The 16712-nt window shown below is 40.8% G+C and overlaps 1 protein-coding gene across 1 annotated transcript in view; it reads right to left on the reverse strand.

Moving 5' to 3' along the window:
* Positions 1 to 16712, reverse strand: part of PHF11 (PHD finger protein 11) — a gene marked incomplete at its 5' end in the record, with an annotated part of 75037 nt that overhangs the window by 20811 nt on the left and 37514 nt on the right. Inside the window, 3 exons of the mRNA XM_089654377.1 lie at positions 114 to 139; positions 12824 to 12882; positions 13691 to 13737. Of these exons, the coding sequence (XP_089510503.1) occupies positions 114 to 139; positions 12824 to 12882; positions 13691 to 13737 (132 nt within the window). The remainder of the gene's footprint in view (positions 1 to 113; positions 140 to 12823; positions 12883 to 13690; positions 13738 to 16712) is intronic.

The following is a 16712-nucleotide window of genomic DNA, read 5'->3' on the forward strand; positions in this document are numbered from 1 at the left end:
AGTACTAATGATTTAGGATTGGCCCTTGTAATATTTCATCATTACAGGTTGAAGTCACTCTGTCATAATAGTTCCAAAATACAAAAACACATTTTGAATAACCAAAATCTTACCTTGGTCCAGATTTACGCTTCATCTTCTAAATCAAAGATATAAATAAAAAAACATGTTCAGCTGTTGTTACATTTCATCAAAAGCACACAATTTAATGTGAGATGCTTTTATAAGTGGAACTGCTTTGGAACAGCAGAACATCTGGAAGAGTGCTGACAGGTTAGCTGCAAGTGCTGTGGGTACAGCTGCTTTGTGACCTGAAAGACTAATGAGGCGCCTCCTGCAGAGAAGTAGGATCCATTGCATGATATTTCTGCGTATGCAGAGAATTCTACGTTCCCTTGAATATAGGCGCCAGTTATCAGAAATATTCCTGTGTTTCAAACTTATGTAAAGATTATTCTACTCCAAACCAATGCTTCAGTACTGGGCAATGTTGAATATTTCAAGTGGAAATCCAGTCATAACTTAATACTAAACCTATTCTATCTAACCCTGTTAGGAAAAGATCTGTATACTTGCCTATTCTAAAGCCGTTCCGCTCAGGTCTGGTCCAGTCCCAGAATGAACTGTCAGCGGTGGCTTCTGTGTGCAGGAGGAGCAGCTGACAACAGATGCCCCTTAGTAAGTCTTTGGGTGACACCATCTCCCAGCTGTTATCTCTCCTACACACAGAAGCTGCCACTGGAGACCTGACTGGAGTGGCTTAAGAATAGAGAAGTACAGTTGTGTTCAAATTAATAGCAGTCAGACATCACTAACCTGATCAATCACTGTTTTTGGTAGAAATTATATTTCTACATGGCAAATAATTTACTAGCAGGTGTAGTAGAGTAATAGAAATCCAACAGACCCAACAGTCATGACATGCATGCTGCTGATTCTGTGTAATTGAATCACTAATTGAAAGAGGCATGTTCAAAATAATAGCAGTGTGGAGTTCTATTAGTGAGGTCATTCATTCTTTAAAAAACAGGTGGCAATTATTGCCCTCATTTAAGGAAGGAAGGCAGCAAATGTTGTACATGCTGGTTACAGTGCATTTCTCTCCGAAATTCTGAGGAAAATGGGTCATTCCAGACATTGTTCAGAAGAACAGCGTACCTTGATTAAAAAGTTGATTGGAGAGGGGAAAACATATCAAGAAGTGCAGAAAATGATAGGCTGCTCAGCTAAAATGACCGCAAATGCTTTAAAATGGCAACCAAAACCTGAAAGACGTGGAAGAAAGCGAAAAACTACCATTCGAATGGATAGAGGAATAGCCAAAATGGCAAGGACTCAGCCAACAATCAGCTCCAGGAAGATGAAAGAAGGTCTAAAGTTACCTGTGAGTACTGTTACAATTAGAAGACGCCTATGTGAAGCCAAGCTATCTGCAAGAAGCCCCCGCAAAGTCCCACTGTTGAAAAAAAGATATGTGCTGAAGAGGTTACAATTTGCCAAAGAGCACATTGACTGGCCTAAAGAGAAATGGCGCAACATTTTGTGGATTGATGAAAGTAAGATTGTTCTTTTTGGGTCTAGTGGCCGGAGACAGTTTGTCAGACGACCCCCAAACACTGAATTCAAGCCACAGTACACTGTGAAGACAGTGAAGCATGGTTGCGCAAGCATCATGATATGGGGATGTTTCTCATACTACGGTGTTGGGCCTATTTATCGCATACCAGGGATCATGGATCAGTTTGAATACATCAGAATACTTGAAGAAGTCATGCTGCCTTATGCTGAAGAGGAAATGCCCTTGAAATGGGTGTTCCAACAAGACAACGACCCCAAACACATCAATAAACGTGCAACATCTTGGTTCCAGACCAACACGATTGTCGTTATGGAGTGGCCAGCCCAATCCCCGGATCTTAATCCAATAGAAAACTTGTGGGGTGACATAAAAAATGCAGCTTCTGAGGCAAAACCGAGAAAGAGAAGAACTGTGGAATGTAGTCCAATCATCCTGGCCTGGAATACCTGTTCACAGGTGCCAGAAGTTGGTTGACTCCATGCAACACAGATGTACAGCAGTTCTCAGAAACAGTGCTTATACAACTAAATATTCATTAAGTGATTCAAAGGAAAGCAAAATCTTCAAACATTTTTCAGTTTATATAGTGAATGTTTGAGTTTGTAAAGAAGAATACAAACACTGCTATTTTTTTGAACAGTCTAATATTCACTTTTCTTCAATTTTTTTTTTTAGAGGAACAACACAAATTTGATCTATTTTTCTTCATGTTTTGATTTGGAATAGAATGTGTCGTGTTCCCAATGCATTTGTGTGTATGGAAAGAGGAGGAGAGAATGAGCGCAGTGGAGGAATAAACGATTGACACTCCTGGAAGTGTCAGTTTTTGAAGAAACTTCAGCTGAGGATTTCTCCCCATTGGAGCTGTATTTGGCAGCAAAAGTACTTACTTTAAGTATAGTAATAGGTCCACGTGGCATTTGTTTATGTCATAACTAGAGATGAAACTACCAAACAGCCCATCACCTGCTTTAGCACCAAGGAGTGAGGAGGGACTAACTGCATGTCTTCTCATCTCCCCAGTGTGTCCTTCTACAACAGGCAACTTTGTGAGTAGAGGAATCTCAAAACTCCATATCCAATCCTGCATCATTTCTACAGAATGGTACACCTTCCAAATCCCAAACGCAAAAAAAAGTGATCTCCATATGTGATATGGTATTATATCTTTTAGAAAATAATGAATCTAGTAGTTCTTTCACTCAAGTAGGATCAGTTACCATCTGTGTAAAGTAACAATCATGTCATGTAGGTTGAAATCTGTAGCTTCCCAGAAGATGTTGAAATAACCCGTTAAAAAGGCCTACTTCTGTCTGCTGCCTTTTTAATTTGTAGCAGCTTTTTAAATTAGGCAGTGTCACTTTGGGAGGTGTTTTATAACAAACATCAGTATATTAAAATACAGCAAATACTGTAAGTGCAGTAATGTATTTATTTTAGAAATACTATATATGTACACTCACCGGCCACTTTATTAGGTACACCTGTTCAATAGCTTGGTAACACAAATTGCTAATCTGCCAATCACAAGGCAGTAACACAGTGCATTTAGGCATCTAGATGTGGTGAAGAGGACTTGCTGTAGTTCAAACCGAGCATCAGAATGGGGAAGAAAGGAGATTTATGTGACTTTGAACATGGCATGGCTGTTGGTGCAGAAGGGTTGGTCTGAGTATTTCAAAAACTGCTGATCTACTGGGATTTTAACGCACAACCATCTAAGGTTTACAGAGGATGGCCCGAAAAAGAGAAAATATCCAGTGAGCTGCAGTTGCGTGGATGAAAATGCCTTGCTTATGACAGAGGAGAATGGGCAGATGGAGTTACTGTTTCCTTTCTATCATCTCAAACCAAATAACCACTCGTTACAACCAGGTATGCAGAATGCCATCTCTGAACACACAAAACTCTGAACCTTGAAGCAGATGGGCTACAGCAGCAGAATACCACACCGGGTGCCACTCCTGTAAGCCAAGAACAGGAAACCGAGGCTAAATTCGCACAGGCTCACTGAAATTGGACAACAGAAGCTTGGAAAAATGTTGCCTGGTCTAATGAGTTTCAATTTCAGCTGCAACATTCAGATGGTAGAGTCAGAATTTGGTGTAAACATGAAAGCATGGATCTATCCTGCCTTGTATCAACAGTTCAGGCTGGTGGTGGTGGTGTAATGGTGTGGGGGAGATTTCCTTGGCACACTTTGGGCCCCTTAGTACCAACTGAGCATCGTTTAAACGCCACGGCCTACCTGAGTATTGTTACTGACCATGTCCATCCCTTTATGACTCCAGTGTCCCCATCTTCTGATGGCTCCTTCCAGCAGGATAATGCACCATGTCACAAAGCTCAAATCATCTCAAACTGGATTCTTGAACATGGCAATGAGTTCACTGTACTCCAATGGCCTCCACAGTCACCAGATCTCAATCCAATACAGCACCTTTAGATTGTGGTGGAAAGGGAGATTCGCACCATGGATGTGCAGTGGACAAATCTGCACAAAATTTGCATTGCGTGTGAAAATTCCAGCAGATTAGCAGTTTTTGAAATACTCAGACCAGCCCGTCTGGCACAAACAATGATACCAAGTTCAAAGTCACTTAAATCCCCTTTCTTCCCCATTGTAATGTTTGGTCTGAACGTCAGCAAGTCGTCTTCACCAAATCTAGATGCCTAAATGCATCGAGTTGCTGCCATGTGATTGGTCGATTAGCAATTTGTGTCACCAAGCAATTGAACAGGTGAACCTAATAAACTGGCCGCTGCGCGTATGTATTCCAGCTTTAACTGTATAAACAAATACATTAATTATTTTCTGAAAATTATTATTATACAGGACTTATAAAACTGCATTTAAACTTTTTTTAGCCACTTTCTGTCCGCCCTATAGCAGTAATACTGCTACAGGGCGACACGGGTGCACAAAGTCATGTTTATATACACGCGATTTTGCAATTCCGGGTAGGGGACGTGCATGAGCCCTACCCACGCCACTATTTGTGGCCTCAGCTGTCAATCACCGGGTCCCAGCCCGTGATTACTCGCCAACACTCGGTGATCAAGGAGCATTACCAATGGAGGGAGAGAACTGCATGTAAACAATACAGTTCTCTCCCTTGTCAGCTCCTGCACACTGCTATGCATGGCTTACAGTGAAGCACGCACGCACACACACTTAACCCTTTGATCTCCCCACATGTTAACCCCTAACTTCCCAGTGCCATTAGTACAGCGTCAGTGCTTTTTATTAGTACTGATCACTGTATTGGTGTCACTGGAGATGTCAGTGTCAGAATGTCCGCCTCAGTCCCGCTATAAGTCGCTGATCGCCACCAAAAAAAAAAAAAAAAAAATCCCAGCATATATACCGCTATTTCTAAACGCTATAACTTTCACGTAAACCGATTAACCACTTGCCAACCGTACTATAGCTGAATGACGGCTACAGTGCGGTTGTCCAGTAGTGGGAGGGCGTCATATGACACCCTCCCATGCGCCACCGGCGATCTGTGTCCTACGGACACAGCTGATCACGTGATGTGGTAAAAGGCTAAATCACAGCGGCCTTTTACCACGTGGTCAGCCGTGTCCAATGACACAGCAGATCAGCGGAAAATGCAGTTGTCGGTTATCGTGTGCACGTTCCTCACGCTGTCACAGTGTGAGGAAAGTACTGCCAATAACTGGCAACTGTCAGAGGACGGATTGGCACCGATGATCAGTGCCCAGCAGTGCCGCTTAATCAACGCACATCGCTAAAGGAGAAAAATTACCCGTTTACAAAATTTTATGATAGAAAAACTTTTTGGGGTTTTTTTTCACATTTTTTGCTCATTTTTGGTTTATAGCGCAAAAAATAAACACCCACTGGCGATTAAATACCACCAAAAGAAAGCTCTATTTGTGTGAAAAAATTTCATATGGGTACATTGTTGCATCACTGCGCAATTGTCATTCCAAGTGTGGGCAGGAAGGGGGTATAAGTGCCTGGTAGTCAAGTGGTTAATTTAATATACCACCGAAAGAAAGCTCTACTAATAAGAAAAAAAAAAAAAAAAAGGGACATAAATTTCTTTTGGGTGCAGCTTTGCAAGACTGCGCAATTGTCAGTTAAAGTAATGCAGCACCATAATACAAAAAAATGGCCTGGTCAGGAAAGGGGGTAAATCCTCTGGAGAGCAAGTGGTTAAATAAATCTTGTGCTGCCTGTGTATGCGACACTCTGAATGGTAGCACATACAGTTGAAGTTCAATGCAGAAGCGCAAACGCAGAGGAGATTCCTACAGGACTCCATAGGTTCCGGCAGCACAAATAGAATGGGGATTGTGTCAGCGCAGCTGGGGGACAGTTGAAAAAGTAAGGTCAGAGGAGGAAAACCAGTTAATGCTTGCAAGTTATATTAGTGTAAGGTCATAACGGCTTCCCGACTGCCCGCAATGTACTGCGGCCGGGCGGAAGTTACAGGCAAAGCGTCGCTCTGGCTGTACTAACACAAAGGGGTGCAGCGCTCCCCCGGCACCATGACTGCTGTGTCCGGCAGGTACAGCGGAATGAAGATCCCGGTGAACGCTATGCGATCACATTATCACACTGTAAGCAAAGCTGTTATGAACGAATTTCATTCCGAAGAGCGCTGCTTCTCTTCCTAGTGAGCTAGCTGCGATTGGCCTACAGCTGTCACATGATACATGGGGCCAATCATAGCACCCTGTACCATGTGACCAGCTCCAGCCAATCACAGATCACTATCGTATAGTGTTTGTACAGATCAATATAATGATCATGAACAGAATTATACTAGTGCCCGCTTTGTATAGTGTCCCCAAAAAGGCATTGGTAGCAGGATCAGCCCAGTTTGCTGCCAGCACTAGTGTTTAGCCTTTCTGCTGTTTTTCACGGAAGATTTGTACCAATTGTATTGTTGTGCATATAAATTGCTTTGGCCCACAATCATCGCTACCCACGCAAATTCAGCTCTTGCCAGACGATCTGCATGGAAACCTATCACAGATTATGAATTTAAACCTTTTCTGGGCCTAATCCTCAACATGGGCATTACAAAAAAGAATGAATTGCGGTCATATTGGGCCACAGACCCGATTCATTAAATGCCCGTTCTCTGCTGATACATATATGCCCAACATGAACCAGCAATGTACTGGTACGTCACAGGACTTTGACCGGGATGATGCCGGAGGTCAGCTTTTTTGTAAAAGAAATCCTAGTGGCCAATTAGCTGCCTTAACAACCCCCCGCCCCTCCTGCTGCCCTCCACAGTTTTCTTGGGCTCTCCTGTTCCACAGGGGAATCTGAGACTGCAACGAGCAGAGCCATTGGCTGACCATAGAGCTGATCAGTGACCAGAATGGTGCCAATCATCTCTATAGTCTAAGAAATCGGAAGCTGCGAGCATTTCATCACTTCCGTTTTGCAGGATATAAACAGCGCCATTTGTAAATTGGGAAAGCATCTGATCACAGCGATCTTGGTGAGATCAGATGATCTAAGGGCAGAGGAGATATCTAGAGTCTAATAGACCCCAGATTTCTCAAAAAAGAATACCTGTCCATGCCTATTGCAGTCAGGGGGGATATTTACATTCCCTGTGATAGCAATAAATAAGGGAAAAAAAAAAAAAAAAAAAAAAAAAAAGAAAAAAAAAGAGCAGTGTAAAAATAATAAATACAAAAAATCAAAATAACAAAAAAACCAAAACAAAAAAACGCACCATTGTCCCCCTGCGCGTGCAAGCGTTGACCGCGTGCCAGTATATAAACAGTGGTTTCACCATGCATGTGACGTTTCGCCACAAACGTCAGATCAAGAGCAATAATTCTAGCACTAGACCTCCTGTGTAAATATAAATTGGTGACCTGTAAAGGCTCGATAATAAAAAAATGTATGTACTTTGTTGCCATTGCACAGGCATGCACAATTTTAAAGCATGTCATGTTTGGTATTTATTTACTCGGCGTAACATCTTTTTATATTTTATCAAAAAATTGGGCAATATATTGTGTTTGCGGGTTCAAAGTAATTTTTTGGCAAAAAACCCCCAGTTTTTTCATGTGAACAAAAAGTGTTAGAAAAGGCTTGGTCTTCAAGAGTGGGTGACGTGTGGAGGAAGCTTCTGTTAGCCCTGAAATGCCAGGATAATAGAAGCAACCCCTCCAAATGACCCCGTTTTGGAAAGTAGACACTCCAAGGTATTTGCTAAGAGGCACGGTGAGTGTTTTACAGATCTCACTTGTTGCCACATGTTTTTTTCAAAACCCCTGACAAGAATGATATCTGTAAAATACTTATCAAATTTCTTGGGGTGTCTACTTTCCAAAAAGCGGTTATTTGGGGGGGGGGGGGGGGGTTTGTGCTATCCTAGCATTTTAGAGCCTCTAAGACTGATAGGAAGTGGGGAAGTGATATGAGGAAATATGCTCCTTGAAAGCCTGGAGGTGGTCTTTGGATTTTGGGGGCCTTAATGTAGCTAGGCTGCCAAAAAGTGTCTCACATGTGGTAGCCCCATACTCGGGAGAAGTAGAAGAATGTGTTTTTGGGTGTAATTCCACATATACCCATTGCATGCATGAGCAATATATAATTAAAATGACAACTTTTTGAAAAAATAAATAAAATAAACAAATAGGGCAGCAAAGTGGCTAAATGGTTAGTACTTCCGCCTGGCAGTACTAGGGTCGTTGCAAATCCCAACCACGGCACCACCTGCCTGGAGTTTGCATGTTCTCCATGTGCCTGCGTGGGTTTCCTCCCACACTCCAAAGACATGCTGGTAGGCTAATTGGCTCCTGTCTAAATTGACCCTAGTATGTGTATGTATGAATGAGTTAGGGGCCTTAGATTGTACGCCCCTTGAGGGTTAGGGACTGATGTGAATGTACAATATATATGTAAAGCGCTGCGTAAAAATTGAAAGTGCTATATAAGTACCTGAAATAAATAAAAAATTTCATTTTCAAAAATTTTTTTGCCAAAAAATAAAAATGTTCAATGGACTCAACATGCCTCTCTGCAAACTCATTGGGGTGTCTACTTTCCAAAAAGGGGTCATTTTGGGGGGGGGGGGGGGGGGGGGGTTGTACTGCCCTGGCATTTTAGCACCTCAAGAAATGCGATAAGCAGTCAGAAAGTAAAAGCTGTGTAAATTCCAATATACAGTTGTGCTCAAAAGTTTGCATACCCTGGTGGCAGAAATTGTGAAATTTTGCCACTGATATTGAAAATATGACTGATCATGCCACAAAATTCTCTTTTATTGAAGGATGATGATCATATGAAGCCATTTATTATCAAAGTTGTTTGGCTCCTTTTTAAACCATAACAGAAATCACCCAAATGGCCCTGAAATGTTTGGCCTTGGTACAGACACACAAGGTGACACATGGGTTGAAATGCCAATTAGAGGTTAATGTCCCACATCTGTGGCTTTTTAAATTGCAATTAGTGTCAGTGTATAAATAGTCAATGAGTTTGTTAGCTCTTACATGGAAGCACTGACTGGGCTAGATACTGAACCATAGGGATCAGAAAAGAACTGTCAAAAGTCCTGCATAACAAGGTAATGGAACTTTATAAAGATGGAAAAGGACATAAAGATGTCCAAAGCCTTGAATATTATTATACAGTATTTATATAGCGCCAACAGTTTGCTCAGCGCTGTACATTATAATGTGAGTCAGTACAGTAACAATACAATACACGAGGGGTTCGAGGGGCCTGCTCCTTGGAGCTTACAATCTAGGAGGGAGGGGAGAGTGGTACAGGAGGAAACAGCTGTGGGGGATGGAGTGGTGGGAAGAGCGGAGGAGATCAGCAATTAGGTGAGGGCGGGGTAGGCTTCTCTAAAGATATGGGTTTTCAGGGTGCGCCTAAAGGTGAGGAGGGTAGGTGACAGTCTGATGGATTGGGGTAGTGAGTTCCAGAGGATGGGGGAAGCCCTGCAGAAGTCCTGGAGATGGGCGTGGGAGGAGACCAGAGAACTGGAGAGCAGGAGGTCTTGTGAGTAGCGGAGAGTGCGTTTTGGGTGGTAGATGGATATCAGGTCGGTGATGTAGTTTGGGGCAGTGTTATGAACAGCTTTGTATGTCAATGTTAATATTTTGAATTTTATGCGTTGGGCAATCGGAAGCCAGCAGAGGGGGGTGGCGGATATGGAGCGGTTGGTAAGGTGGATGAGTCTGGCCGCAGAATTCAGGATAGACTGAATATGCCAATCAGTACTGTCAAATCACCTATTAAGAAGTGGAAAATTCAGGGACCTCGATACCAAGCCAAGGTCAGGTAGACCAAGAAAGATTGCATCCACAACTGACAGAAAAATTGTTCGGGATACAAAAGGGAGACCGATAGGTAACCACAAGAAAAATACAGGCTGCTCTGGAAAAAGACAGTGTGGTTGTTTTGAAGGAGCACAATATGATGACACTTGAACAGAAATGAGGTACATGGTCAAGGTGCCAAGGTGCAACAATGACACAAAAAGGCCTGCTTAGGCATGTCAAGGTGTAGTCAGGCATATTATAACTGGGCTTTTTTTGTGGCATTGGTGCAGTAAAAACTTCTTTCAAGCACCTCAACCAAACAGCTCATTTTTGTTCAAGTATCACCATATTGTACTCCTTAAAAACAACCACACCATCTTTTTCCAGAGCAGCCTGTATTTCTTTTGAGGTTGCCTGTGGGTTTTTCTTTGAAACCCGGACAATTCTTCTGGCAGTTGTGGCTGCAATCTTTCTTGTTTTACCTGATCTTGGCATCAAGAGATCCCTGAACTTTGCACTTCTTAATAGGTGATTTAACAGTACTGATTGGCATATTCAAGGCTTTGGACATCTTTTTATGTTCTTTTCCATCTTTATAAAGTTTCATTACCTTGTTACGCAGGACTTTTGATAGTTTTTTTCTGATCCCCATGGCTCAGTATCTAGCCTAGTCAGTGCTTCAACGTAAGAGCTAACAAACTCATTAACGATTTATACACTGACACTAATTGCAATTTAAAAATCCACAGATGTGGGACATTAACCTCTAATTGGCTTTTTAACCCGTGTGTGTCACCTTGTGTGTCTGTACCAAGGCCAAACATTCCAGGGTATGGAAACTTTTGATCATGGCCATTTGGGTGATTTCTGTTATTATTATGATGTAAAAAGGAGCCAAACAACTATTTGATAATAAATGGCTTCATATGATCATCATCCTTCAATAAAAGAGCATTTTTTGGCATGATCAGCCATATTTTCAATATCAATGCCAAATTGCACAATTTCTGCCAGGGTATGCAAACTTTCAAGCACAACTGTGTATATACATGTATTGAGATATTGTTTTTACCAAAGACATGTAGCAGAATACATTTTGGCTTAAATTTATGACTGAGTTTATTGGATATTTTTTATAACCAAAAGTGAAAAAAATATCGGGGGGGGGGGGGGTTTTCACAATTTTCGTTTTGGTTTTTTTTTTATAGCACAAATAGTAAAAATCGCAGAGGTGATCAAATACCACCAAAAGTAAGCTCTATTTGTGTGAAAAAAAAAAAGGCAAATTTTGTTTGGGTACAGGATTGCACGACTGGGCAATTACCAGTTGAAATAGCGTAGTGCTGAACAGCAAAAAATAGCCTGGACTGGAACGGGGGTGGGGGGGGGGGGGTAAATCCTGTGGGGAGCAAGTGGTTAAACTTACCTCCTAATATCCCAAAATAAGTTTTGCAAACCTGCCATCTTTTCTTGTCCTCTACTGATTTCAGTATATGTCTGATCGCAGCTAGGTGCTCCCAAGCTCAGCCTAACAATCTTTTTATCTTGTCTGCAATATGATTAACCCAGCTTGGAGACAACACTGTTCAACAACGTTTTGGTAACTGATCACCACATCTGTGTATCAATACAGCATCCATCAAGAACAGCGAAAGACATGTCAAAGAGACCCTCTTCCTTACAATTTTGTAGCTGAAGGCTGTATGTTTTCTGAAACCTCCCCTTCAAGAATGTTTTGTCCTCAACTGTGTATCCTTTAGCTACTGCGGTATCCATGGAAGTTCAGGGCAACAGAAATGGCATTAAGGCCCTCACAGACTACTTGTATTTTAGCTGATTCCTGATGAATCAGACAAAATTTGATCCATAGATGGTCCTGCAAGCACCACCAGGCTTGACAAAAGCCAATTTAAAAATCAACTGTGTGGGTGGAAAATTACTGGCCGAACAATTACTTCTTTCAGGTATGGAGGCTTTTAGGCCTGCAAGCCTCTGACAATGAATCATGGAAACTGAGGAGTGCAACAGCTCAATTGCAGTGTTAATTTCGTTGACAAAAATATTTTCATCATAGTTTTCATCAGCTGCGTGTTTTCAGTGATGAAAACTAAACGAAAATAAAATTAGAATTAAGTCAACTGACGAAAACTATGACGAAAATCAATTCCAATTTTCAGTTAGTCGACTAAAATCTAATGGGTTTAGTTAAATTGTAATGCATTATTTAAGCATTTCTCTAGAATTTCCAAACACATTATATATGCCTGGAGTAAAAATTTAATACCATGGTATTAGTTATGGTATTAAGGTTTGAACATGCACTACACACATAGATTTAGCTGTTGTGAAGTAAAGTCTTCAAAAATAAAACCAAATTTTATAAAACAAAAATATTGCTTTTTTGGCAAACAGAAGTACAATTTTAAAAATATTAAAAAAACAAAAAAACAAACAAAACTGTAGACTCCTATTGGCTGTAATCCCAGGTTGCAAGTGGGGATGGGGAAGTAAATGGGAGTGAGGAAGTGCACAGGACAAGGTGCATTATACTTTGGGGATGGGGAGGTGGCCTGCAAGTAGGGATGGGGAAGTAAATGGGAATGAGAAAGTGCACAGGGCAGAGAACTGACTGGTCTGGGAAGGCTAACATTTTACATGGTGCTAAGAAAATGCTACCTTGCTGGAAGGGGAAACACCACATCACATCTAGACAGACACGAATCCAACAGTTCCTTTTCTGTGGTTTGCAGGGAATTGTTCCAGAACTCCCAGGCAGCAGGTAGACAGAGGGAGCCTGTATCTCTCAGCCAATACTGCTTTCTTTCTACAGTACTGGAGATTTTAGTTGACTAAAATGTAGTTGACAAACAATTCAGATGACTATAATATGACTAAAATTAAAATGGTATTTTAGTCAAAAGGCTATGACTAAAATTAAATCAAAATTAATAGTGCTTAATTGCTTACCCGTACTGGTGTTTCCTGTGATGTGGATGAACTGCTTGACAATCCGTACCATCCAGATTCTGGTAAAATAGTTTTGTTAGAAGTACAGTTCATTAATATGGCATATCTAAAAAGTTAACAAATTCGGGTCTTTAAAAAAGAAAAAAATCTAGTTTATGTCAACCAGTAAAACAATATCAGGTTAATGGCACGGCATCAAACTTTAAATGTGGTTCTATTAAATTTTTATTTAGCTTTTATTACTAGCGCAGTGTTTTTCAACTACAAACTGGTTACTTGAACCATAAATATATGGACCACTGGCCATCCCTAGAACATGTATTGCAAATATGCAATCCCCCAGCCAGACATCAATCAAAATGGTCTATGAATACAGATAATTAATTTCCATATAAATGTCAGGAGGGGCATATAGGATCCTTGATAATAGCAAATGTATTCTGTAAAATAAACACCTATTAATTCCTAAACTAAATATAATAAAACTATGAAAGGTTAACAGTTTGCATAAAATGGAAAAAGATGCAAGTGTGTTTGTATACGCGAGCACTTGTTCACATCACAATGAGGGCTACAATAAGGTATACAGTATGTGTGTTGCCATTCATTCTTGATTACACCCAAAAACACAAATATAGTGTGCTGCAGAGCACTTGAACTATCGTGCAACAACACACAAAAGAAAAGGCTCTGTGCATTGTGGTGTGCCGTGTTTAAAAAAAAAAAAAAAAAAAAAAACTGTATTTCATTGTTTGTTAAAGCGTTTCCAGCTCATTCATAATGTGTTGTGGTGAGAATGGGCTTTCAGTAAATGTTGGCCGATTCTCCAAAAAGTCTGTCTACAAAAAAAAAAACCCAAACCTTTACCTTGTGCAGGGCTACTCTTTTTATTTTCAAGTTGAAAGGAATAGACACTATAAAAGAAAGAAAAAAATATTAAAATTAGATCCGTCTAAAAAAAGGTATTGAAAAAAAAAAATGTTGCAGCTTACCATGGCTGTACTAGTTTTTTATTTTCTATTCTGAAGCTAGCCTTGGTGCAGCAATATGAAACATGTAGACCTGCTCTCAGTTTGTACATTGCTACATCTGGGCAACACAGTGGCTAAGTGGTTAGCACTTCCACCTAGCAACACTAGGGTTGGGTTTGAATCCCAACCATGGCACTACCTGAATGGATAACAAAAGGGAAGTGACGTCAAGACGTATTGAGTAACAGGAAGTTGCCGGTCGGCCATCTTGGATCCTGGAAATTCCATTCAGAGACACAGGAGGAGTGTTCCTGAGGATCTATGGAGGGTCTGTTTGTAATTTTAATATGATGTAACATTTATGCAATAAAATTTATGTGGCATCGAAGAACTTCCTATTGCTGTTTGTGGTGGCATTATCCGGAGTCATTGAGAACATGACCGGATGAGTTTTTACATGAACTTTATCAGTATAATCTGCTCAGCTTTGGAGGGAATCTATATGGTATTGGAGGAGGAATTTACCACTTGCTAAGTTTGAAAAGCCGTTTTTGGATTGGGACTTACATGCTTGTTATATCCATGTTCTGGTAAGGGTGTTTTATCCTTACACTTAGAAGTGGACACGTGTTTACATGGTTTGCACACTGCATGAGAGTGTTTATAGCGGTTTGCACAGCTCATATTATACTCACCTGCATGAGTCACCATGTGTGGTTTAGTGTGATTCACATGTGTTTTGCAGTGATGTTGATATTACCTTATGCGTTTTTATGGTATCACACTATGCGAGTTCTCTCTTTTTTTGAGGTTCGATCTCCATAATCACTGGATCTACATTCGGCTGGAAGCCTTTTTGCGGACTGTCTTTCTGGAGGATTTTTGTCTATTCTGTTTATTTGATTTGATTTTTTATTGTGGACAATATAATTTTTGGACAGTAGTATTTATTTATGTTTAGTATATTAGCACTTATATATATATATATATATATATATATATACTACCTGAATGGAGTTTGCATGTTCTCCCTGTGCTTGTGTGGGTTTCCTCCCACGCCAAAAACATGCTGGTATGTTAATTGGCTCCTGTCCAAATTGGCCCTAGTATGTAAGTATGAATGTGAGTTAGAGACCTTAGATCCTTGAGGGCAGGGACTGATGTGAATGTATAATATACATGTAAAGCACTGCGTAAATTGATGGTGCCATACAAGTACCTGTAATAAATATCTGTTCCACAGCTGGGGACTCCGATCACACTTTAGACAGGTGCCTTGATGCATCAGTTTTGGCTTTACATGCATTTCTAAATGCATGCAATAAAAAAAAAAAATCTATCTTAAAGTGGATCTTTAGGCTATATAAACAAAAATGGGTAAACTGGAAGGATTTTTAATGCAGGAGGGACATGCTGTGTTTCTTCTGCATTAAAGCTACTTACCTGCCTGTCCACCCGTGTACAGTGAGGCACGCATGCGCAGCTCACTGGACAAATTCGGCAATGCCAAATCTGACTGAACTCCCGCGCATGTGCGGGAGTGACATCATCCCTGCTCGGTCAATGACAGGAGCCAGCGCTTGGGACCCGGAAGCCAGCTGGTCAAAGAATTCAGCGACTGGGCAGGGAGCCCCAGAACACTGCATCTCTAGAGTTTAGGTGAGTAGAGTTCCACATTATATTTTTTGTATGTTGCCCTGGCCATGTGTATCTTTCCCCTTGTATGCTAGTTTCAGATCGATCAGAGCAGCTGCCCTTGTTTTTTTTTTTTCTTTAATCCAAAAAAATTAAACTCTCTGTATTGCAGTACCCTTAACCCTTTTGCTGCCAGAGCAGTTTTTGTGTTTTCTATACATGTAAAAAAAATAATTTTAGGCCTGAAGATTATGTAAAACCCCCAAACAGTTTATCTTTTTAATTTTAAATGCAAAGAAAAAATCTATTACCAGATTTTTGGTGAACTCTAAAATATTAGATTTGTGCCAAGCAAAATAAATAACCAAAATATGAAGCCTTAAAACTGCATATACTCGTGAGACAGCAACAAACTTTGTTACTCAAAATTTTCCATAGGGACTCTTTACAAGTCATTAATTTAGAGTCAGCTGTGAATAATGGAAATAGGATTATTGCTTTCCCATTGGCGTGTGAGGCGATATGTAACAAGTGTAGCACAATTAACGTTTCCATGTGTAGGTGCCCCCGACATGTGCGTTCATGTACAGTATGCATGTGCGTGTACATTATTTACAGAGGAAAGTGACAGCAGAAACTGGAAGTGATTAAATCGTCTTCTAGGATGTTACTGGCTAGAGGAGACCTGAGAAACTACATTTGCTGATGTCAATTCCTTCTACCCAGGGACACTTGCCATGTGGGCCTGCAGGTTGGGTAGCAGAGACTTTGAAGCATAGCATAGCATGACAGTGTGGGAGGGATGGGGGTTGGTACATCCAGTGGTCGGATTTATACATATTTACTACAGCAATCCTGAGTGTGTGTAAAACTCTGGGCTGCTGCCGACAAATGTCATATGTCAGTGGCAGGGAAGGGTTAAGGAGAAAAGGACTGCCTCCAGGTGAGTCTGGTCTCAGTTTCTGCATTATTATACATGTACTATAGTTGAGAAATCTGATAGTTTAGAGCTAGATGTGTCTTTTCAGATGTGTCTTGATGCATCATTGTGGTTTTAGTTGTGTTTCCACATTTATGCAACAAAAACCTCTTTTTTTTTAATCTGAGCAGCTGATACAGTTTAGTTATCTAGTTTGCTAGCCTGCTGGAAAGTTTGCTGGGGTACTTTTGTAGTATTTTATATAATGCCCTGCCCATGTGCACTTTTTTTTTGCTAGTATCAGACTAATCAGAGCATTGCTGTATGTCCCATAGCTGAGAACTCACATAGATCACACCACAAG

The sequence above is a fragment of the Staurois parvus genome, unplaced genomic scaffold (genome assembly GCF_062004578.1).
Source record: "Staurois parvus isolate SC_StPar_1 unplaced genomic scaffold, SC_StPar_1.0 ptg000761l, whole genome shotgun sequence".
NCBI classification, from domain to species: domain Eukaryota; kingdom Metazoa; phylum Chordata; class Amphibia; order Anura; family Ranidae; genus Staurois; species Staurois parvus.